At 41.6% G+C, this 24,743-nt stretch overlaps 1 protein-coding gene across 1 annotated transcript in view; it reads left to right on the top strand.

Annotated features, from left to right (window-relative positions):
- Positions 1 to 24,743, top strand: part of APBB2 (amyloid beta precursor protein binding family B member 2) — a 298,195-nt gene that overhangs the window by 116,733 nt on the left and 156,719 nt on the right. The window contains exon 3 of the mRNA XM_007947150.2: positions 24,531 to 24,739. Coding sequence (XP_007945341.2) covers positions 24,531 to 24,739 — 209 coding nt within the window. The remainder of the gene's footprint in view (positions 1 to 24,530; positions 24,740 to 24,743) is intronic.

Genomic DNA, 24,743 nt, shown 5'->3' with positions numbered 1-24,743 from the left:
TATTTATATACACACACACATACTTACAGAGAGTGAGAGTGAGCAAGCTCTGCTGGTGTAGCGGTTAAGGCATTTGTCTGTTAACCAAAAGACTGGCAGTTCAAACCCACCAGCCACTTCTTGGAAGGAAGATTGGGCAATCTACTTGCATAGAGATACTGCCTCAAAAACCCAAGGAGGGGTCACTATAAGTCAGAGTCAATATTGTATTTGGGAGCTCTGGTAGCGTAGTGCCTAAGGCACTTGACTGCTAATCAGAAGGGTGGTCGTTCAGACCCAGCAGCCACTCCTCAGGAGGAAGTTTGGGCAATCTACTTCCATAGTGATACTGCCTCGGAAACCCAAGGAGGGGTCACTATGAGTCGGGTCTGACTCAACAACACGTAACAACAACATATTGTATTTATATTTAGACTATAGTTTTTATATTTATATTTGCTTTTTATCAATTCTATATTCATATAATATATTTTTTAATTTGTCACTTATCTGTCAGTTTATTGTACTGTGTTGGCTTGTGTTTTGCTGTGATTCTGGAAGCTTTGCCACTGGAATTTCAGATACCAGCAGGGACACCTGTTATGTACAAGTTTCAGCAGAGCTTCTGGACTAAGACAGACTAGGAAGAAGGACCTGGCAATCCACTTTTTAAAAACTGACCAGTGAAAACCTTATGAATAGCAGCAAACATTGTCTGGTACAGTGCCAGAAGATGAACCACTCTGGTTGGAAGGGATTCGCACTACAACTGGGGAGGAGTTGCCTCCTGAAAATAGAGTCAACCTTAATGACATGGATGGAGTAAAACTTTGGCACCACTCAAAATGAGATGAAACAACTGCAAACATCCATTAGAATCAGAACATGGAATGTACGAAGTATGAATCTAGGAAAAGTGGAATTCATAAAAATGTAATGGAACACATGATGATTAATACCCTAGGTATTAGTGAGCTGAACTGGAGTGGTATTGTGCATTTTGAATTAGACAGTCTTATGGTCTGCTAGGAGCTCTGGTAGCATAGTGCCTAAGGCACTTGACTGCTCACCAGAAGGCTGGCAGTTCAAACCCACCAGCCACTCCACGGAAGGAAGGTTGGGCAATCCTACTTCCATAGTGATACTGCCTCAGAAACCCAAGGAGGGGTCACTATGAGTCGGGGCCGACTCGACGGCAAACAACAACAACAACAACAATGGTCTGCTATACTGGGGATGACAAATTGAAGGGGAATGGCATCACATTCATTGCCAAAAAGCATATTTCAAGATCTATCTTGAAGTACAATTCTGTTAGTGATAGGAAGATATTCATACACCTACAGGGAAGACCAGTTGATACAATTACTCAAATTTACACACAAATCACTAATGTCAAAGATGAGGAAATCAAAGATTTTACCAACTTCTGTAGCATGAAATTCACCAGACATACAATCAAGATGCATTGGTAATTGCTGGTGATTGGAATGTAAAAGTTGGAAACAGAAAAAGATCAGTAATTGGAAAATATGGCTTTATTAATAGAAACCATACTGGCAATCACATGATAGAATTTTGCAAGACCAGGGACTTATTCATGGAGCTCTAGTGGCACAGTGCATAAGACATTTGGCTGTTAGCCATAAGGTCAGTAGTTCAAACCCACCAGCTGCCCTGTGGGAAGAAAACAAGGCAAATCTACTTCTGTAAAGATTTACAGCTTTGGAAACTCAATGCAGGTCACTGTGAGTGGGTTTAACGACTTACTCATTGCAAATACCTTTTCCCAACAACATAAGTTAATGACTATACACTTGGACTTTGCTGGATGGAATACCCATGAAACAAATTTAATACATCTATGGAAGAAGATGGGAGCTCTGGTAGCATAGTGGCTAAGACACTTGCCTGCTAACCAGACGGCTGGCGGTTCAAACCCACCAGCCACTCCTCGGAAGGAAGGTTGGGCAATCCTACTTCCGTAGTGATACTGCCTCGGAAACCCAAGGAGGGGTCGCTATGAGTCGGGGCTGACTCGACGGCACATAACAACAACAACAACATGGAAGAAGATGATGGTGAAGCTCAATATTATCAGTTAGAACAAGGCCAGGGCTGACTGTGGAACAGACCATCAGTTGCTCATGTGAGCTCAAGATGAAGCTAAAGAAAATTAAAACAAATCCACAAGAGTCAAAGTATGAGCTTGAATCTATTCCACCTGAAATTAGAGACCATGTCAATAATAGATTTGATGCATTCAACACTAATGAGCAAAGATCAGACAAGTTGTGGGATGACTCAAGGACATCATACTTGAAGAAAGAAAAAGGTTATTAAAAAGACAGGAAAGAAAGAAAACACCAAAATGTATGTCAGAAGAGACTCACCTTGCTCTTAAATGTACAGTAGCTAGAGCAAATGGACGAAATGATGAAGAAAAGCTGAACAGAAGGTTTCAAAGGATGGCTCAAGAAGACAAAGTATTGTAATGAAATGTACAAAGATGTTTCAACAAACAGATGCATCGCTTGAGGTGCTTAGTCTTCTATGACAAGAGATTTGGAAGACAGCCAACTATTTGGTCAACTGACTGGAACGGATCCATATTTGTGCCCATTCCAAAGAAAGGGGATCCAAAATAGACTATAGTTTTTATATTTATATAAAAATGTGGAAATTATTGAGCAATGTCATTAGTATCACACACAAATAAAATATTGCTGAAGATAATTCAACAATGATTGCAGCAGTATATTGACAGGGAACTGCCAAAAATGCAAGCTGGATTCAGAAGACGAAGTAGAATGAGGGATATGATTGCTAATGTCACGTGGATCTTAGCTGAAAGCAAAGAATACCAGAAAGATGTCTACCTGTATTTTATTGACTATGCAAAGGCATTTGACTGTGTGGATCATAACATTATGGGGAACATTGCAAAGAATGGGAATTCTAGAACACTTAATTTTCTCATGATGAACCTCTACTTAGACCAAGAGGCTGTCGTTCAGACAGAACAAGGCAAAACTTGCATAGTTTAAAATCAGGGTTGTGTCCTCTCACTATGCTTATTCAATCTAGATGCTGAGCAAATAATCCAAGAAGGTGGACTATATGAAGAACGTGGCATCAGGTTTGAAGGAAGACTCATTGACAACCTGAGATATGCAAATGACACAATTTTGCTTGCTGAAAGTGAAGAAGACTTGAAGCCCTTATTGAAGATTAAAAATGACAACCTTCAGTATGGGTTACACCTTAATATAAAGAAGACAAAAATCCTCACAACTGGATCAATAAGAAACATCATGATAAACAGAGAAAATATTGAAGTTGTCATTTTACGTGGATGAAGAAATACAGTGCCGTAAAGCTTAATATCACCAGCCACTCCTCGGAAGGAAGGTTGGGCAATCTACTTCTGTAGGGATACTGCCTCGGAAACCCAGGAGGGGTCGCTATGGGTCGGGCACATAACAACAACAACAAAAACAACAAAGCTTAATATGGCCCTTCTAGCCATAGTCCTCCATTTTGTGATGTATTGTAAGTCACAGCCTCTATGCCTTTGGATTAGGGTGAGGTGTATCTTGAGTCTCACCTTGCTGGAGGGAAGATGTGACTCAAGTCACCGCCCTTAGTTTCCTTCAGAGGGTTGTTGTTGTTGTTGTTTGCCGTCGGGTCGGCCCCGACTCATAGCGACCCCTCCTTGGGTTTCCGAGGCAGTATCACTACGGAAGTAGGATTGCCCAACCTTCCTTCCGAGGAGTGGCTGGTGGGTTTGAACCGCCAGCCTTCTGGTTAGCAGTCAAGTGCCTTAGCCACTGTGCTACCAGAGCTCAGAGGGTATGTATGTGAATGTTCTGGCAAAGCTCTTTTGCTCTGGATCCTGCATCTGCTTCATCCTCATCTCATCCCCAGTTCTTGGGACTTGAGACAGCAGCCAGTTGTCTGACCTGCCAATTTGAGTTCATCAGCTCCTGCAACCATGTGAGTGAGGAGAGTCCTCTAGACCAACACCAGACCCATGAATTTAGGCTTGCCAGCCTCTCCCAGTGCATGAGCCATTCCCTTGGCAGTTTGTGAGTTCTGTAAGGTGTTACAGCAAAATACGGAATCCTAAGACGGGAAGGAGAGTACTGAGGGGTAAAGGAGGAGCTGATGTTAGAGATGATGGAGTGGGTACAGCAGTTTGGAAAAGTTGGGCATTTGGGACATCTTTAACCTCTGCCTCATAGGGACCAGCCTTGTGCTGATCCTTCTAAAAGAAATTATTTGAGCAACAGTCAACATCCATTGAAGCCTATGAAACTTGTCCACCATGGATGACCCTGCTAGTATTTGACATTCTGGTGGCATAGCCTCCAGCCTCACAACAACATGGAAGCCACTACAGTACAACAAACTGACAAAGGAGTGGTGGCTCAGTCAAGAAATCAAACGATGTATTGCACTGGGCAAATGTGCTGGAATATACCTCTTTAAAGTATAAAAAGCAAAGATGTCACTTTGAGGACTAAGGTGCACCTGACCTAAGCCTTGGCATTCAATTGCTTAATAAGCGTGTGAAAGCTGAACAGTGAATAACAAAGACCAAAGCAGAATGGATGCATTTCCATGATCATTTTGGCAAAGAATATTGAATATACTATAGACTGCCAGAAGAACAAACAAATCTGTCCTGGAAGTACAGCTGGATTCTCCTTAGAAGCGAGGGTGGTGAGACATTGTCTCACATACTTTGGACATGTTTTCAGGAGGGACTAGTCACTGGAGAAGGACGTCATGGCTGGTAAAATACAGGGTCACCAAGAAAGAGGAAGATCCTCAAGGAGACGGACTGATGTGTTTGAGCTCCAACCATGGCCTCAAACTTAACAATGATTGTGAAGATGGTGCAGTGTGTCATTCCTGTGAGTTGGAGCCAACTCCATAGTCCTAACAACAACACATTTTAAGGTTGTCTTTGCCGAGTTTCGCTGTCTCTGGTTTTTGTTTTAGTATGAACAGATATGTATAATTTTCTTTTTTCCTCTACCAACATTACATCAGTTCCTATCTATATGTTTTCATAGAAGCTTTAGGTAGAGCATCAGTAGTCTCCAAAGAACGTCTTAAATAATACAGCTAACTTGACAAACTGTTTTGTTTTGTTTTAATTTTTGTTGTGATTTGGGTGAAAGTTTACAAAGCAATTCATTTTCCATACAGCAGTTCACATACACTTTGTCTCAGGACACTGACTGCAATTTCCCACAATGCAACAGCTCCCCTCCCACTTCCTCCCCATAGTTACATCTTCCTTTGTCCTTCCCTCCCATGTACTCCTGCCCCCTGAGCTGTCTCCCTGTGCATAAACAGCCCTTCTATTCTCCCATGTTTGATCACTTCCAAGTGTGTATCTACCTAATGTAAATGTTCAGTTCATATGCCTGTCTTTTGTTTGGCTGGAAGCCACAGGAGTGGGTCCAATACCAGACCTGCAGGGCAGTTAGGGGCCATAGTCTCAGAGTTTTCACGAGGCTCTATCAGACCAACAAACCTGGTCCTTTTATTTTTTTTTTTTATGATTTTGAGTTTTGTTCCACCTTGTTCTCCCTTTCTATCCAGGATCTCCTACATATATCCCCCTCTGAGTTGACAGTGGTAGCTGAGCACCATCTAATTCTTCTGGTCTCATAGTCATATAGGCTGAGGATCAAATGGTGTACCAGTCCCTTGGACTAATTGTTTCCATGTGTCTTTGGTATTCTTCATTCTTCTTTGCTCTGAACGAGGAGAGACCCATAGTTGCATCTAGATGGCTGCTTGCAAGCTTTTAAGATCCCATTTGCTACTCACCAAAGTAGGAGGTGGAACAATGCTTTTGTGTAGTATGTTATGCTAGTGGAGCTTGATGTCCTGCAACTACAAGTCCAACTACTCACTTGCTCTGGATAGCTGGCTGTGGCCAAGAAGTGACTACAACCTTGTCGCTTGTCAGCTCTGCTATACACCTGGGAAGTCTTACAGAACATATAAATACACTTGTAGAAACACTGTCTGCTAACCCTATATGTGGTCATGGGCACACTCTCCCCTGCGTAGACATACCTGATCATCCAGCCTGCCCACCCATCTCTCCACCCATGCATCAATATTTGCCATCAGTGACAACACAGACAAAATGTTTTTTCCACCTTCCTTTCTTCTTTAATGGTTCAAGTACAGGACTTTAAATAGCCATCACTGATTAAAGAGATAGTGTGCAACAGTTAAGTGCTTGCCTGCTAATGAAAAGTTGGCAGTTCAAACCCCCACAGTGGTCCCACAAAAGAAAATCCTGGCTATTTGCTCTTGAAAAGATTACAGCCTAGAAAACCCTACATGACAGTTCTATCCTATGACATGGCATTGCTATGAGTTTAAAATAGACTCAGTGGCATCAACAACACATAGTCAAAGTGTCCGTGAATGTCACAAACAGTCAAGTGTTCAGCTACTAACAGAATGGTTATGGGTTCAAATCCAGCCAGAGGTGCCTCAGAAGAAAGAGCTGTTGATCTACTTCTAAAGGTTTACAGCCATTAAAACCCCTGTGGAGCACTGTTCAGTTCTGACATACATGCAGTCAAATCTGAATTACACCACGGCAACTGTTTTTTTTTTTTTTTTTTTTTAATACTCAAACAAATCTTTATGTGATAATTGTTTCTAAATTGACCTGTGAGTGACTTAGTTTTCTTGATTTAAAAATTGCCTTTTTAACAAACAAACATATTTTCTTGTTGCAAACTCTGAGATTCTTTTATGAAGAAATGCACAGTGGTTGATGCCATTTCAATGTGTTTTGTATTACACAGTCTTTTTCCCTAAGGCAACATTTTAATGAAACAATTAGTAGCTAGTAACAATAGTTAAACATTTATTGAGTACCGACTGCAAGCCTGATTCTGTGCTGGGTGTTTTGCTGTAAAAACATTGTTGCATCACAACCCTAGGAGGTAGGAGCTGTCACCAGTCCGGTCTTTCAGTGAGGGAACAGGCTATGTGAGATTAAGTCATTGCTCAAGGTCACACAGCTAGCCAGCATTGGAGTGAGGTTCAAACTCAAGCTGTGTGTCTAAGGCTCCTTTTCATCAGAGTAATTCTACCCTTGGAAAAAAATCAGTAGAATCAGTGTGGCAAAGACTGTATCTCCACTGAGTTTAAATTAAGAAACTATGTCTTGATCTTAAGCCAAAATACTCTTCTAAAATGTGCAAAGTATGCAATGTTAAGAGGCTTCAAATTTAAGGACCATCTAAATGTGAAGTACAGTCATGCAGCATGTACCATCGTTTCAGGCAGTTTCCAACCACATGTATGTCTGTGGCCCCATAAAATTATCATAGAGCAGAAATTGTGACCTGAGAATGGGACATAGTGAATACAACACATGGATCTCATGTCTCTTGTATATAAAGTGATTGCACTGCCAGGCATATATATGGTATAGTGCGTATATAATCTATAATCTATAATACATATGTCTTGATAGTCATGATAAATGCCTAAATTGCTGGCTTATGTAAGTATTGTACTTTCTATCTAGAAAGTTTACTGTGTAACAGTATATACTATCAAAGTAGACAGTGGCAGCATCCAGTCTCAAGTATCACAGGTCTCTTGAGTGTGGTAACCTTATCTCTGTGTTTAATTTTCTTTCGAAAATATTACTGTGAAGTGTGTCATATCTCCCAAACACAGCAAAACCAGTGCTAGTGATAACAGCAGCAAGAGACCAAGGAGAACTATGGGTTTGGAAGTGAAACAAAGATTATTAAACAACGGGAATGTGGAAAATCAGTGAATGCTATCGCTGATTACTTAGGCATGTCACACATGACAGTCACGACCATCCTCAAAAGCACAGAAAAAATTCCCCAAGCTGTTAAAGGACTGGCTCACTGAAAGCTACAAGGGAACAAAAATGCAGAAGGGACCTCGATCAGAGAAATTGCCAGTGACATGGATCGAGGACCAAACACAAAAGTGAATCCCTCTCAGCACATTAACAATCACTGCTGAGGCACAAAGCTTGCTTGAGATGCTTAAAGAAAAAGCAGGAACACACTATGATACGATGTTCGCAAAACATATAAATCACATGACCTTTTCCCCAGACTGTATCGTGGACGTCAAGCAACACGTGTCTATATTCTTGGAGTATTTACTGAAGAATCTTTCACAGAAAAATCATCAACTTCAAACAACTCCCTATTTCAAGGACATTCAAAAATCTTAATATTAGTTTTTTAAAGAAAAATATGGGAAAAAATGTTAGGAAATTAATACCCCAAAAATTGTTGAGAGTTTTAGTACAGCTGTTAAAACGGTGCTACCACAGGCAAGCTCTGTTGCATACAATGTGTCATTTGTTGGCTGTAATGAACATTTCAGGGTCTTGATTGTGCCTTGCAAATAAGTGTCTAGACATATAAGAGGCCCTGAAGCCCTTATGTCTCGGCTTTCCTCCACTGACTGGCATGCTGGAGGGTCCGGATTCTGCTTGCTGGCAGGTTTCGGACACTTTGGGGCTCATTTCCTTGTTGCCATTTCTGCCAGTTCCTTTTGCTGAGGACAGTCTCATGCCAATATCTAAGCAGCCTCTCTTTGCCGCTTAGAACCCTTGTCGAATCTGTAATTAACGATCTGGTCTTGGAATCCTGGCTCCGTGCTGTTGTCTCCCAAAGTTGGCCATGCCCTGTCTAGAGGAGATGAAGAATTTTATTTGCTGTGTTCTGATGAAGAAGTTCTGGGTCCAGAAGAAATGAAGGGACAAAATCGTCAAAGAAGAGAAGAGACTGAGTCAAGAGGCAAACCACAGCATGATCAGTAGATGCATTTTAAAACTAAATTTGAATCATTAGGATTGAAGCATCTGGCTCCGTCAGGGATAACATTGCTCAAAAGTAGCTAGCGGCAGCTGCCACTAAGACTTTCGAAGAGAGAAGTTTTTTCTTCTCCAAGAACGGAGCAGGAGCATTGTGCAAATTACTTCCCTAATCTTTTAAAAACACAAATCACCGAAGTCCTTCAAAAGTTTTGTTTTGTATAGAGGGCAAATCCTTAGGCTGTGGCCCTTAAACCTTATCATAGCCTTACCCCCTACTCCAGCCAGCCTTCTGGTTGTTCATGTGTGTGTTTGTTTCTTTTTTTAATTGCGATATAATTGGCATACAATAAACCACACATACGCAAAATGACCCATCTGGTAAGTTTTTGGTTGTTTTGTTTGTTTGTTTATTTGTGGCTTTTATGAAAAAAAAAATTATTATAGTAAGTATATAGGTAACATTTGGCATTTGCCATTTCTGCAGTCTTCCTCTGTTTTAATGACATAACTCTTTCCTGCCACAGGGCCTTTGCATTTGCTGTTCCTCTACCAGGAATGCTCTTCCCTGGGATCCTCTCAAGGTTGGCTTACTCTCCTTGTTTAGGGAGACATTGCCTCCTAAGACACCTTCCCAGACCATCACACCCCATTCCCCCACACAACAGATCACATCACCCATTTTGCCTATTTCATTCATTGCTGTGTCCCTAGCTTCTATGAATAATTGGCATTTACTGAAGGCCCTCCTCACTGCTATTGATAAGGTTTTCACTGGCCAATTTTTTCAGAAGTGGATAGCCCCATCCTTCTTTCCAGTCTTTCTTAGTCTGGAAGTTTCGCTGAAACCTGTCCACCATGGGTGACCCTGCTGGTACTTGCAATAATGGTGGCATAGCTTCCAGCCTCACAGTAATGCACAAGCCACCATAGTATGACAAACTGACAGATGAGTGGTAGAAGAAGTGTAGCTGGAATGCTCCCTAGAAGCCAGAATGGCCAGACTTTGTCTCACTTACTTCAGTCATGTTGTCAGAAGGGACCATTCCCTGGAGAAGGATATCATGCTTGGTAAAGTAGAGGGTCAGTGAAAAAGAGGAAGGCCCTCCACAAGATGGATTGACACAGTGACTACGACGATGGGCTTGAATCTGGCAAGGATAGTGAGGCTGGTGCAGGACCAGGCAGTGGTTCATCCTGTTGCACGTAGAGTTGCTGTGAGTTGGAGCAGACTCATCAGCACCTAACAAGAACAACAGGAGGCCCTCAATACAAAAGAATGAATGAACGGATATACCTTAAACCCTTTTTATTCTGTGGTGCGAGTTGTTCAGTGGTGTCACACTCATGCAATGACTGCTGCTTCTGTTTTCTAGGCCAAGCTCAAAAGTTGGGCCCCAGTCACAATAGATCCTGACACAAAGGGAAAAAATGTGGAACAGGACCTCAAATTCCCAAAGAATCCAGACTTATTAGAGCCATTGAGATTGGAGGAACCCCAGAGACTATTGCCTCGGGATATTCTTCAAACTTGAACCCTGAAGTCGTATTTAAGCAGTAAAACCAAAAAAAAAAAAAAAAAAATTGAACTTAAAAAGTAAAGAATATTACTCTTAAATATTGTACTCTTTTAGAAAAATTATCTGTTGGGACCAAGGGGCAACAGTAACGGAAGCATAGATGAGACGTTTCGGAGGCAGTAAGTCAAAATGAATGGGGGCGACACGACTAGAGCAGAAATAATGAGAATGTTGACACAATGTAAAGAAACTGGACAATGTCGCTGAACAATAGGTGTAGAAATTGTTAAATGGGAGCGTCTTTTGTATGTTTTGATGAGCATATTTTCACCAAAAATTAAAAAAAGAAAAAAAGCTGATCCTCAAATGACGGTATTAGCATCACCTAGAACTGTTAGAAAGACAAGTTCTTGGGTTCCACCCAAGACCCACTGTATCAGAAACTGTAGGGGTGGCACCCAGCAATGTGTTCTAACTGGTCCTCCTAGTGATTTTGATCTGAAGGACCACTGCTCTGGGCCTCTGAGACAGGGCCCTGGTCTCTTTATCACTGGCCCTAAAACAATGCCTGGCATGGAGTGGACTGGAATACATTAATGCATTTTCCCTCTTTCTTCAATCCACTCCCCTCCCCAACCTGTGCTTACACACCAAAGGCCTGTGTTGAAGGAAGGAGGGGTGACATTCTGAGGACCTGAGGGAAATCTGTTGTGCTCTGCACCATAGGCCTTGTCAAGTACAGAGTCCCAGCTCACCCATTCCAGCTTCCTATGGCCTCCATGGCAGGAGGGGAAATTTCCAGCCGCTGGTAGATGCTAATTTGTTTACATTTGACCCTTGGGTTCCTGCAAGTGAAGTCTGGGGAGAGGATGATTAGAGGCCAGTCAGGTTGCTTCAACAACAGCCACACATGGGGAGCCGGTCCCTGTAGCTCAGGGTGGAGCCAGGCCGGTGGCACAGGCGCCTGAGGTGGCTGGAAGGGGCAAGTCGCGGCTGCTCACACATGGGCTCCTTGTTCTCCTGCCAACTATTGCTTTTGGCTCAAGAGGCCTTCAAGCACAAGAGAGACTTTGTGAGGCTCTTAGCTTGCTATTTTTACACTCTGTCTTATAGTCCCTGCTTCCTGTTCCTCAGAAAAGAACAGAAACAGAAGCAATGCAGGGCTGCAGAGCACCTATGGCTTCCAGCTCCATTGGCTGAGCTGTCCTCAGTCACCACATGACAGCACCTTCAGTGAGGTGTTCTGATGACCGGAGGCTGGAGACAGAAGGGGTACATCTCAGGTGGGAGAGTCTGTTGGGAGGAGTTGTTGTTGTTAGGTGCCATTGAGGCAATTGCAACTCATAGCAACTCATACCACAGAAGAGGTAACTATGGGGAAGAAGTGGGAAGAGAGCTGTTACATTGTGGGGAATTGCAGTCAATGCCATGAAACAAAATGTATATGAACTGCTGTATAGAAAATGAATTGTTCTGTAAACTTTCACCCAAATCACAATTAAAAAAAAAAAAAAGATTATCTGCTTTTATTCTTTTGCTTTGAAGCATGATCACTATTTAATCCCATTGATTCCATAGTAAACATTTTCCTTTGGGCTTTTCCATATAAAAATATGCTTTCATTGTGGTTTGGAGATTTTTTTTTTCAATTTTTATTATCATTTGGATGAAAGTTCACAGAGCAAATTGATTTTTCATACAGCAGTTTACATACACTTTGTCTCATGACATTGACTGCAATGTCCCACAATGCAACAGCTCTCTTCTCACTTCCTCCCCAACAGTTACTTCTTCCCTGTGTCCTTCCCTTACGTGCACTCCTGCCTCCCAAGCTGTCTCCCTGTGCATACATAGCCTTCTATTCTCTCATGATTGTTCTCTTCAAGGAGTGTATCTACCTAGTATAAATGTTCACCTCATATGCCTGTCTTTTGTTTGGCTGGCAGCCCCAGCAGTGGGTTCAATTCCAGACCTGAAGGGCAGCTAGGGGCCATAGTCTCAGTGGTTCCACTAGGCTCCATCAGACCAGCAAACCTGGTCCCTTTTTTTTTTTTTTTTTATGATTTTGAGTTTTGTTCCACCTTGTTCTCCCACTCCATCCAGGATCTCCTACATAAATCCCCCTCCAAGTGGTTGACAGTGGCAGCCAGGCACCATCTAGTTCTTCTGGTCTCATAGTCATATAGGCTGAGGATCACATGGTGTGCCAGTCCCTTGGACTAATTGTTTCATCGTGTCTTTGGTTTTGTTTATTCTTCTTTGCTCTGGATGAGGAGAGACCCATCATTGCATCTAGATGGCTGCTTGCAAGCTTTTAAGATTCCAGTTGCTACTCACCAAAGTAGCATGTAGAGCAGTGTTTTTGTGTAGTACGTTATGACAGTTGAGCTTGATGTCCCCTGCAACTATGGTTATTGTGGTTTGGAGACCTTAATATATTACTATATTGTTGCTTTGGAGACCTACAGTATCTATGTGTGTGTGTGTGTGTGTGTGTGTGTGTCTGTCTGTCTGTCTATCTCACTCTCTTACATAGTACTTGGTCTACTAGGCACTATTATGATCCCTGTTTTACAGATAAGTGTCTGAAGCCTAGAAAGATTGAGTAACTTGTCCCAGGTCATTCAGATAGTAAGTATCGGAGCCAAGATGTAACAGTCAGCTACAGTTTCCATGCTGTGCTGCACAGTGCTACACCTGAGGTCTTTGTTGGTTGCCCTCATTTCTAGTTTACGTAACTACCACACCAAGGTCTTGAATGCATCCCTTTACTTTGATTAGATTATATTTTTCAATGGCAAAACAATATGTGTGTCTGATTAGTACATTTTGAAGTTTTAATAAAAGGTCAGTACAGGAACCCTGAAGATAAGTACTATTCTAGTTGAGATACAGAAGGCAGAGTTCACTGAAAAGCTTTCTAATTCTTGGACCAGGAAAGTCTTTGTTACAGGAACTCATTTGTTGTGTCTCACTGGCCTGGCCAAGGAGGGATCAGTATCAGGGCCATGGAGGGAAGGTACATGAGATCCTCACAGGCCATTTTTCTTAGATCTGGGGTTTGACTCCTCCTCAGTCCCTACTCTTGACTTTCCAAAGAAGTAGAAAGGGAAGAACATCATACCACCCAAGTATAGCTGGACTTTGACCTTTATTGTGCATCTCCAAGAGTTACCACAATTCCTTCCCAAATACATATTTTGTCTCATGGTTCAACTAAGACCTTTGGTTGAAGTCTGGGTACCATCACAAGGAAAGCTGTAGAAGAGGAGGCAGAATGAGACAGGAAGAAGATGATGAAGAGGAGGGAACTAGAGTGAAGGCAAAAGGGGATCTGGAGTTGAAGGATGGGGATCAGTGAGACTGGAGAACTAGTTGGCCCACTGGCAAGTGCCACACCTACCCCTGTGACTCACAAGAGGAAGGCCTAGTTTTCTAAGACATGGGAATATTTCCACAAGCTAGACACCACCCCATCCAATATGCCCCCTGCTACCTGTGTAGCAGGCAGGTAAGTTTTGACCCTGGGGTTAAACTGGACACCACAGCTCTGGGGAAGCATATGAATAGCATGAACAAAGAGGAGCTGGAGAAGAATAGCCATAGTCAGCCAGGATGGTGCCAGGACCCAAGGCCTCAAGGGTCCCATCTCTCCATGGGCATAGAGGGCAACTGGGCCAAGCTCCTAGAGCAGGTAGGGGCTCTGGTTTTATGGATAAGCCCAAGGGAACAGAAGTACTTAAGAAGAAGGCAGTGGAATGGCAGGAGAGGGTATAGAAAGGAGAAAATGAGCCGTGGAGGAAGTGGAAAAAGCCATGCTGGAGATGAAGTATAAGGTGACGGCTGAGAAGGCAGCATGGCGGAGGAAGAAAGATCTGCCTGCAGCAACTCCTCCTCTCCATTTTGCTTCGGTCGGGCTTGAGGGAATCTATTTGAAAACACTGACTTTAGACTCATATCAAGGAGCCATTTTCATTCCAGCTCAAATACAAAGCAAAGTAGTTTACTGGGATTTTGTTTCTGAGGGAAAGAGTGAAGAGCATGGATTAACCTCAGTGGGTCTGCATTCAAATATTGACAGTTTTAGGTTTTCTCTTGATTCTTCTCTTGGCTGTTTCCACGGTTTATATGCTCTTTGATAGATTTATAAGGGCTGCTTTCACCTTTGGAGGCAGGAGGAACAAGGCCTCAGAGCTGGTCCTCACTGAGTTTTCCTTTCCTAAAAGCAGGCAGGGGCAGATATAATTCCTTTCATGTCCTCACACCTTTGCAGCCAACAGTTCAGAGCCTGCAAAGCCTGCCAGGATTTGGGAAGTAAAGTTCCCAAAATGAGGTCAGTTTGTCCCCAGACAGGTTCCTGTAATGCTGGAAGTCTGAGAAACTCAAACAGCAGGCTCAGTGTTCTTCAGCAGAGGAACTGGTGGGCACAGAAGAGAAAAGAGATGGAGCCCATCTCCACACACTTGTTTGTCTGGACAAGCAGCTCGCAGAACTCCTCCTTCCCTGTTACCATCCCACGGGAAAGTCAGGCTCCAGCCTTGGCTTCTGGTCTCTCCAGCATAGACTGAGTGTATCCTTGCACTCAGCTTAGCTAACTACCCCTGGGTGGGGGGGAAATGGTATCGTTCTGGATTATCCTTCTTGGTGTTGAAAGATACCTTGAATCGCTCATCTCTTTATTCTAGCACATTTCTTTCTTTTTTTTATTTAAAAAAAATTTTTTACTCTCATGATTCCTCCAAAATAAAACTTTAGCAGCTTTCCACAAGCCCTTGATATAGTACCACTCCCGAATCATAATCCTTTTCCTCCCCTTCAAAACCAAATAAAATAACCCACTGCCACCAACTCATAGTGACCCCCGTTGGGTTTCCAAGGCTGTAAATCTTTGTGAAAGTAGATTGGCTTATCTTTCTCCTATGGAGCAGCTGGTGGGTTTGAACTGCCAACCTTCTGGTTAGCAGCCAAATGCCTTAACCACTACAGCACCAGAACTCCTTCCCTCCCCTTTAAAGCTTTTCATTATTCTGATTTATGTGATAACTGTATCCTTGCATTTCTATTTAGTTTTACCATCTATGTCTGTATCCCTAAACAGTGTAGTTTAGTTCTTGAACTTTGTATGAATATGTTATCTTATGTCTTCCTTCTTTTGATTAATGCTTGTTGTTTGTTGTGATGTGCCATGGAGTCAGACCTGACTCATAGCGATTAATGCTATATTTTTAAAATTCATCAATGTTATGTGTAGCTATACTTGACTCGTTATTGCTGTATAATATTTCATTATATGAATGCACCATAATTTACCCATTCTTCTGTCAGTGTGAATCTGGTCTGTTTTGATGTTTTGGCTATTTCAGTGATGCTGTTATGAATAGGTTATGGTACGTATATGTGAGTTTCTCTAGAGAATATATACTAGGTGTGTAATTGCTAAGTCATACAGTAGAGATATCTTGTTGTTGTTGTTGTTGTTGTTGTTATGTGCTGTCGAGTCGGACCCAACTCATAGTGACCCCTCCTTGGGTTTCCGAAGCAGTATCGCTTTGGAAGTAGATTGCCCATCTTCCTTCCGAGGAGTGGCTGGTAGATTTGAACCACCAGCCTTCTGGTTAGCAGTCAAGTGCCTTAGGCACTATGCTACCAGAGCTCCCAGGGATATCTTAGAGATATCTTAAATTTTATTATTTATTACTTACTAGCCATTTAAAAAAAAAAAAAAAGGTTATTATATCTAATTACATTAGTAGTGTATACAAGTTTCAGTTTTCCTACATGCCTGACAACACTTGGTATTATCATCTCGTTGTTATTAGCTGGTATTGAGTTGATTCTGACTCATAGCAACTCTTTGTAGAACAGAAAAAAATACTGCCTTGGCCTGTACCATCCTCACAACTGTTGCTATATATGAGCTCATTTTTGCAGTCACTGTGTCAGCCCATCTTGCTAAAGGTCATCTTCTCTTTCACTAACCTTCTACCAAGCATGATACCCTTCTCCAGAGATTTGTCTTTCCTAATCACACGTCCAAAGTATGTGAGACAAAATGTGGCCATCCTTACTTCTGGAGGCATCTGGCTGTACTTGTTCCAAGACAGATTTGTTCGTTCTTCTGGCAGTCCATGGTACATTCAGTATTCTTTGCCAACACCATAATTCAAATGCATCAATTCTCTTTTGAAGTTCCTTATTCATTGTCCAGCTTTCACATGTCTATAAGACTTGAAAATACCATGACTTGGGTAAAACTCACCTTAGTCTTTAATACTTTAAAGAGGTCGTTTGCAGCAGATTTGCTCAATGAAATACCTGGTTTGATTTCTTGACTGTTGCTTTCTTGGGCGTTACTATTGTGTTAGACTGGGTTCTCTAGAGAAACAAAACCAGTGAAGCTTATATAGAGAGAGAAAGAGAAATTTATCTTAGGAAAATGGCTCACACACTTATAGAAGCTGGCAAGTCCAAAGTTCTTGGATCAAACGTCAAGCTGGAGGCTTTTTTCCAACTCTCACAGCTGCAGGGGCTGAGGAACTCAAGGTTGGCAGACAGTATACTGGCTGTTGACTCCAGCGAATGATAAATCCAAGATCTCCAGGCCAAATGGTGGATTGTTCACTCACGGACAGTTGTGGGCAGCACAACAGAATCCCGATCCACAGAAGAGGAGTGTCTCTTTTCCCAGAATGTCCATAAATATACTGGAAGCAGGCCACACCCCTAGGGAAACTCCCTTTCAACGGATTGGCTGCTCAGAACATATTCATCTGATCCCATCACGGGAATAACCACATCACAACCGCTTCAACCACACAGAACTGTGGTCCGGCCAAGTTGACACACAGCTCCTACTATCACAATTATGGATCCAAGTAAAATGAAATCCTTGACAATTTCAGTCTCTCTCCATTTATCATGATGTTGCTTATTGGTCCAGTTGTGAGGATTTTTTGTTTTCTTTATGTTGAAGTGTAATCCATACTGAAGGCTGTAGTCTTTGATCTTTATCTGTAACTGTTTCAAGTCCTCTTCACTTTCAACAAGCAAGGTTTTTTCATCTGCATTTTCACAGGTTGTTAATCAATCTTCCTCCAATCGTGATGCCACATTCTCCATATAGTTTAGCTTCTCAGATTATTTGCTCAACATACAGATTGAATAAATGTGGTGAAAGATACAGTCCTGACACACATCTTTGGTGATTTTCAACCACACAGTATCACCCTGTTCTATTCAAACAACTGCTTCTTGGTCTATGTACAGGTTCTGCATGACACAATTAAGTGTTCTGGAGTTCCCATTCTTTGCAAAGTTATCTATAATTTGTTATGATCCACACAGTTAAATGCCTTTGTGCAGTCAGTAAGATACAGGTAAATATCTCTCCCATATTCTCTGCTTTCAGCCAAGATCCATCAGCAGTCATATCCCTTGTTCCATGCCTTCTTCTGAATCCAGCTTGAATTTCTGGTTGCAACTGTTCTTGAATTATCTTCAGCAAAACTTTACTTGCTTTTGATATTAATTGTTTTGTTCAATACTTTCCACATTATGTTGTATCACCTTTCTTGGAAATGGACATAAATAAGGATCTCTCCCAATTCGTTGGCCAGGTAGCTGTTTTCCAAATTTCTTGACATAGGTGAGTGAGCACTTCCAGCATTACATCCATTCATTCATTGGTATTCTGTCGTTTCCTGGAGCCTTGTTTTTTACTAATGACTTTAATCCAGTTTGGACTTCTTCCTTCAGTACCATTGGTTCTTGATCCTATACTACCTCCTGAGATGGTTGAACCTCGACCAAATCTTTTTGGTACAGTGACTCTTTATATTACTTCCATCTGTGTCCTTCAATATTTTGCCCATAGAATCCTTCAGTATCACAATTCAAGATTTGAATTTTTTCTTCAATTCTTTCAGCTTGAGAAATGTTGAGAGTGTTTTTCCCCTTTGGTTTTCTAAGTGCAGGTCTTTTCAGATTGCACTGTATAATTTACTTTGCCTTCTTGATCTGCTCTTTGAAATATTCTGTTCAGCTCTTCTATATCATCATTTCTTCTGTTCACTTTAGGTCTTCTGCTTTCAAGAGCAATTTTCAATCTCTTCTCATATCCATTTTGGTCATTTCTTTCTTTTGCTTTCTTATGTATGATATCCTTGAGTCATCCCACAGCTCATGTGTTCTTCAGTCATTAGTGTTAAATGCACCAAATCTATTCTTGGGATGGTTTCTAAATTCAGGTGGGAATTAAAAAAAAAAAATCTCAGCAGGAACCAAGAATATAAACCAAATAAAAGTAGAGTGGGTGTAGTTAAAGACACCAAAAAACCAAATCAGTTGCTGTCAGCTCTGACTCATGGAGACCACCCCGATATATGTCAGAATAGAACTGTGCTCCATAGGGTTTCCAGTGGCTGTGATTTTTTGGATGTAGATTGCCAGGACTTTCTTCTGAGTCACCTCTGGGTAGATTTGAACTACCAACTGTTTGGTTAGTAGCTGAACATTTAACTGTTTGGAACATCCAGGGACTTCTCTGGTTAAAGATAGAGCAGCCCAATCCTTGCCATGTAACCCAAAGCCTTCTTCATGCTACCCTTGAGGTACCTTCCAACAGCCATCCTTGGAAAGCCACTGACCTTGATCTAACATGCTTTGTATTCTGATAGTGGTGTGTTACTGTTCTTCATACATGACAATGCCCCAGCCTTAGAGACAATAGAAATTTGTAAATTCGGGCCTACAGATCTTATAACCACGGAAATGATACCTAGCAGCCTCTTTGAGTGTTTTCAGTTTCTAACCTCAGGGCTCCTTGTCTGTGATTCACTAGCTTGGAAGAAGGGAACTCCCTTGATGAAGTAGGTTTTTCTCCAGCTTTATCCCCAGACCTGTGCATTTACCTTTCCTGCCCCACTGTTGTTGTTGTTGTTATGTGCCATTGAGTCAGCCCCGACTCCTAGCGACCCCTCCTTGGGTTTCCGAGGCAGTATCACTACGGAAGTAGGATTGCCCAACCTTCCTTCCGAGGAGTGGCTGGTGGGTTTGAACTGCCAGCCGTCTGGTTAGCAGGCAAGTGTCTTAGCCACTATGCTACCAGAGATGCTAAAACCAGAATAACAGCAGATAATACCCTTCCATCCCCACCCTCCAAAGGAGACAAGACAAAAGAATATAAACACATGTTTGTTTCTAGTTGTTTCTGCAAAATTTGGGTGACTTGAAATTATTTAATCATACTTAATTTCCTGTGGGGGAGGGGGAAATTTCCATGATAATTTGAGACAAGTGGCAGTTTTGCCTCTGGCAGATTTAAATGAGAAAAGTGAATGCCGGGATGCCAAGTAACCAAATGAATGCACAGCTGTGCCTATAGCCTTAATCAACTTCTTTGTTTGGTTTTTTTTCTCTTTTTTTCTTTTTTTGCACTGTAACAGCATCAGTGATGCCTGCTCACATGATGCAGTGACATTTGCACAGAGCAAAGCCCACACATGTTCTCCTTTAAAATTGCTTTAAAGTGCACCCTACTGTCTATTAGAGTAAAGTGATCCCTAGGTTCAGAGCTCAAGTCTCTCATTTTTCTGCCACCTACACTGATGAAACGGCCTGTCCTTTCCCCATTGTGCCTCAGTGTCTCTGAATTTCCTATTCCACTTCCTCTCCCTTCTCCTCTCTTCTCTCACCATTTTAATCCATTTCATATTCAACTCAAAGCAAGACCAAGAATGTGATTTAAAAAAAAAAAAAAAAGTTATGCAAACTGATAGAACACTAAGGCCAAGGATTGCTGAAATTGTCCAGTAGATATATTTGATTTGGTCCCCACATTGTTAAAAAATAAATAAATAAATTATTTGAATGTCTTTGGACCATGCAAATGCTTCCCACATTGCCACAATCCTCACCATTCTTTGCTGTCTCACATCCTCCCTACTTCACTTGTTTACATTGTTGTTGTTGTTGTTGTTGTTAGGTGCCCTTGAGTTGGCTCCAACTCATAGCAACCCTATGTACAATGGAACGAAACACTGCCTGGTTCTGTGCCAGCCTCACAATCCTTGCTATATCTGAGCCCATCACTGTAGCCATCTCGCTGATGGCCTTCCCCTCTTTCACCAACCCTCCACTTTACCAAGCATGATATCTTTCTCCAGGGGCAGGTCACTTCTGACAACATGACCAAAGTAGGTGAGATGAAGTCTGGCCATTCTCTCTTCCAAAGAGCAATCTGGCTGCAGTTCTTCCAGAACAGATTTGTTAGTTATTTTTGAAAGTTCATGGTGCTTTCAGTACTCTTCACTAACACCACAATTCAAAAGTATCAACTCTTCTTTGATCTTCCTTATTCATTGTCCAGCTCTCACATGCATAAGAGGGGATTGAAAATACCATGGCTAGGGTTAGGCACACTTAGTCTTCAAAGAGACGTCTTTGCTCCTCAGAACTTTAAAGAGGTCTTTTGCAGCAGATTTACCCAGTGCAATACATCGTCTGATATCTTGACTGCTGCTACCATTGGTATTGATTATTGAACCAAGTAATATGAAATCTTTGACAACTTCAGTCCTTTCTCCATTTATTGTGATGCTGCTTATTGATCCAGTTGTGAGGATTTTCATTTTCTTTATATTGAGATGTAATCCGTACTGCATACTGCACTCTTTGATCTTCATCAATAAGTGCTTCAAGTCATCCTCACTTTCAACAAGCAAAGTTGCATTATCTGCATATCATATCCTCTAATCCTGATGCCACACTCTTCTTCTATAGTCCAGCTTCTCAGATTATTTGCTCAGCATACAGATTGAATAACTATGGTGAAGAGATACAACCCTGACACATTGCTTTCCTGATTTTAAACCATGTACTATCCCCTTCTGTTCAAATGACAGCCTCCTGGTCTATGTATGAGCACCATTAAATGCTCTGGAATTCCCATTCTTCTCAATGCTTTCTGTAGTTTGTTATGGTCCAAACTAATCAAATGCTTTTGCATAGTCAATAGAACACAAATAAACATCTTTGTGGTATTCTTTACTTCTAGCCAAGATCCATCTGACATCAGCAGTGTCAGCAGTCCCTCATTCCATGTCCTCTTCTGAATCCAGCTTGCATTTCTGGAAGTTTCCCTTCAATATACTGCTGCAAGCATTTTTGAGCTATCTTCAGCAAGATTTTACTTGCATGTGATACTGACATCGTTTGATAATTTCCACATTCTGTGGGATCACCTTTCTTTGGAATGGGTATACATATGGATCTCTTCCAGTCAGTTGGCCAGGTAGCTGTCCTCCAGATCCCTTGGCATAACCGAGTGAGTGCTTCCAGTGGGGCATTGTTTGTTGAAACCTCTTAATGGGTATTCTGTTAATTTCTGGAGCCTTGTCCTTTGCCAGTTCCTTCAGTGTAGCTTTGACTTCTTCCTTCAATACCATTGGTTCTTGATCATATGCCACCTCCTGTAATGGATGAAGATCAACCAGTCCTTTTTGGTACAGTGACTCTGTCTATTCCTTCCATCTTCTTTTGATGTCTCCTGCATTATTCAATATTTTGCCCATAGAATCTTTCAGTATTGCAACTTGAGGCTTGAATTTTTTCTTAAGTTCTTTCAGCTTGAGAAATGCCAAGTGTGTTCTTCAGTTTTCGTTTTCTAACTCCAGATCTTTGCACATTTCATTATAATAATTGACTTTGTCTTCTTGACCTGCTCTTTGAAATCTTCTGTTCAGTTCTTTTATCATGTCATTTCCTCCATTTGCTTTAGCTACTCTTCATTCAAGGGCAAGTCTTACAGTCTCTTCTGACATCCATTTTGGTCTTTTCTTCCTTTCCAGTCTTTTTAATGATCTTTTGCTTTATTCATGTATGATGTTCTTGATGTCACAATTCCTCTGGTTTCCGGTCATTGGTGTTCAGTGCATCAAATCTATTCTTTAAGTGTTCTCTAAATTCAGGAGGGATATATTTAAATAGTCACATTTTGGCTGTCATGGACTTGTTTCAGTTGTCTTGAGCTTCAACTTGAACTTGCATATGAGCAGTTGATGATCTGTTCCACAATCAGCTCCTGCCCCTGTTTTGGCTGAAGATGGTGAGCTTCTCCATTGTCTCTTGCCACAGATATAATCAATCTGATTCCTTTGTACTCCATCTGGTAAAGTCCACGTGTATAGCTACCATTTTTGTTGTTGAGAAAAGGTATTTGCAATGAATAAGTCGTTGGTCTTGCAAATTCTGTCATGTAATCTCCAGCGTCATTTCTGTCACCAAGGCCGTATTTTCCAACTACTGGTGATTCTTCTTTGTTTCCAACTTTTGCATTCTAGTCAGCAGTGATAATCAACACATCTTGATTGCATGTTTGGTTAATTTCAGACTTCAGCAGTTGGTAAAAATCTTCAATTTCCTCGTCTTTGGCTTTGGTGGTTGGTGCATAAATTTGAATAATAGTAGTATTAACTGGTCTTCCTTGCATTTGTATGGATATTATCCTGTCACTGACAGCATTGTACTTCAGGATAGATCTTGAAACATTCTTTGTGACAATGAATGTCATGCCATTCCTCTTCAATTTGTCATTCCCGGCATAGTAGATCATATGAATTTCTGATCCATAATGGCCAAAACCAGTCCATTTTACCTCACTAATGCCTAGAATTTTGATCTCCATGCATTCCATTTCATTTTTTACAACTTCCCATTTTGCTATATTCATACTTTATCCATTCCATGTTCTGATGATGAATGGATGTTTACATCTGTTTCTTCTCATTTTGAGTCATGCTACATCAGCAAATGGTGGCCCTGAAAGATCTACTTTATCCATATCATTAAGGTAGGCTCTACTCTGATGAAGCAGCTCTTTTCCAGTCATATTTTGAGTGCCCTCTGACCTGAGGGGCTCATCTTCTGGCACTATATCAGACCATGTTTCAGGGCTATTTGTAAAATTTTCCAGTAATATATCAGACGTGTTTCACTGCTATTCATAAGGTTTTCACTGGCCAGTTTTTCAAGAAGTGGATGGCCCCTTCCTTCTTCCCAGTCTGTCTTAGTCTGGAAGTTCCACTGAAACCTGTCCACCATGGGTAACCCTGCTGGTATTTGAAATACTGGTGGCATAGCCTCCAGCCTCACAGCAACGGGCAAGCCACGACAGTACAACGAACTGACAGATGAGTAATGGATGTTTATGTTACTGGCCTGTTTCTAGAGTCAGTCCAGAAAAATAACAAAGTCTAGTCCTTTAGTATAATTCCAAAGCTTTTTGATCTGTTTTCCTTTATCTTTATCAGTGTACAATCTAGAATTCCAGAATATTATTAAAAAAAACAAAACATTGCTGTAAGTGTTTACAGTCAAAAAGGCAGAATTGTTAAAAGCACATGAAAACATTGTAGAAATCTGGCTCACCAGGCAGGAGACCCGGGTTCGATTCCTGGCCAGTGTACCTCTAGTGCAGCCACCACCCGTCTGTCAGTGGAGGCTTGCATACTGCTGGGATGCTGAACAGGTTTCAGCCGAGCTTCCAGACTGAGACTAGAATGAAAGCTCTGATAATCTATTTCCAAAAAATCAACCAGTGAAAACCCTATAGATCTCAACAGTCCATTCTATAACTGGTCATGAGGATGGTGAGGACTTGGCAGCATTTTGTCCCATTGTGCGTGGTGTCATCATGAGTTGGGGACCGTTTCCACAGCAGCAAACAACAGCAACAATTTATTTCTACAAAATTGTTAAGGAAAGTTAGAGTTGTACTCATAGCTGTACTCATCTGATGCCAATCAATCAATCTTACTAAATTATGATGGGATTTAGTACAGTCTGTGTGTTACCATGCAGACATTATTTAGATAGTTAAGTCTGGTTAATGGAGCTTTAGCTTGTCGTAGGATTCCTAGAGCCGTAAGATGTCTTGATGGTGAGGCCTTCATGCCCATACTCTCAAATGTCAACCTACCTTCTCAACATTTTCCTTGTTTCCCTCCGCATCACCTCTTTCACTGTACTTTGTGTCCGCATATTGGTTTTAGTTCTCTGTTGGACTGTGGTCATAGCTATGGATGGGATCCCCTTGACTATTAGTACTGAAATTGGAGACATATAATTTGTTTCCTTTTTTAAAACTAAACCCTCCTTTGTTCTTGATTTTCCAGCAGACGTATGGAGTGATCACTCATTTCAGACTGATCCAGATTTGCCACCCGGCTGGAAAAGAATCATTGACATCGCTGGGACCTATTACTGGCACATACCAACGGGAACAACTCAGTGGGAGCGCCCAGTCTCCATCCCAGCAGACCTTCAGGGTTCTAGGAAAGGGTCACTTAGTTCTGTAACGCCATCTCCTACCCCAGAGAATGAGGTAA

This window comes from Orycteropus afer, unplaced genomic scaffold, assembly GCF_000298275.1.
Source record: "Orycteropus afer afer isolate SDZICR_OR568_19922 unplaced genomic scaffold, OryAfe1.0 scaffold00176, whole genome shotgun sequence".
In the NCBI taxonomy this organism is placed as follows: Eukaryota; Metazoa; Chordata; class Mammalia; order Tubulidentata; family Orycteropodidae; genus Orycteropus; species Orycteropus afer.
Note: the sequence above shows the minus strand (reverse complement) of the source record. Positions and strands in the feature narration are given on the sequence as shown.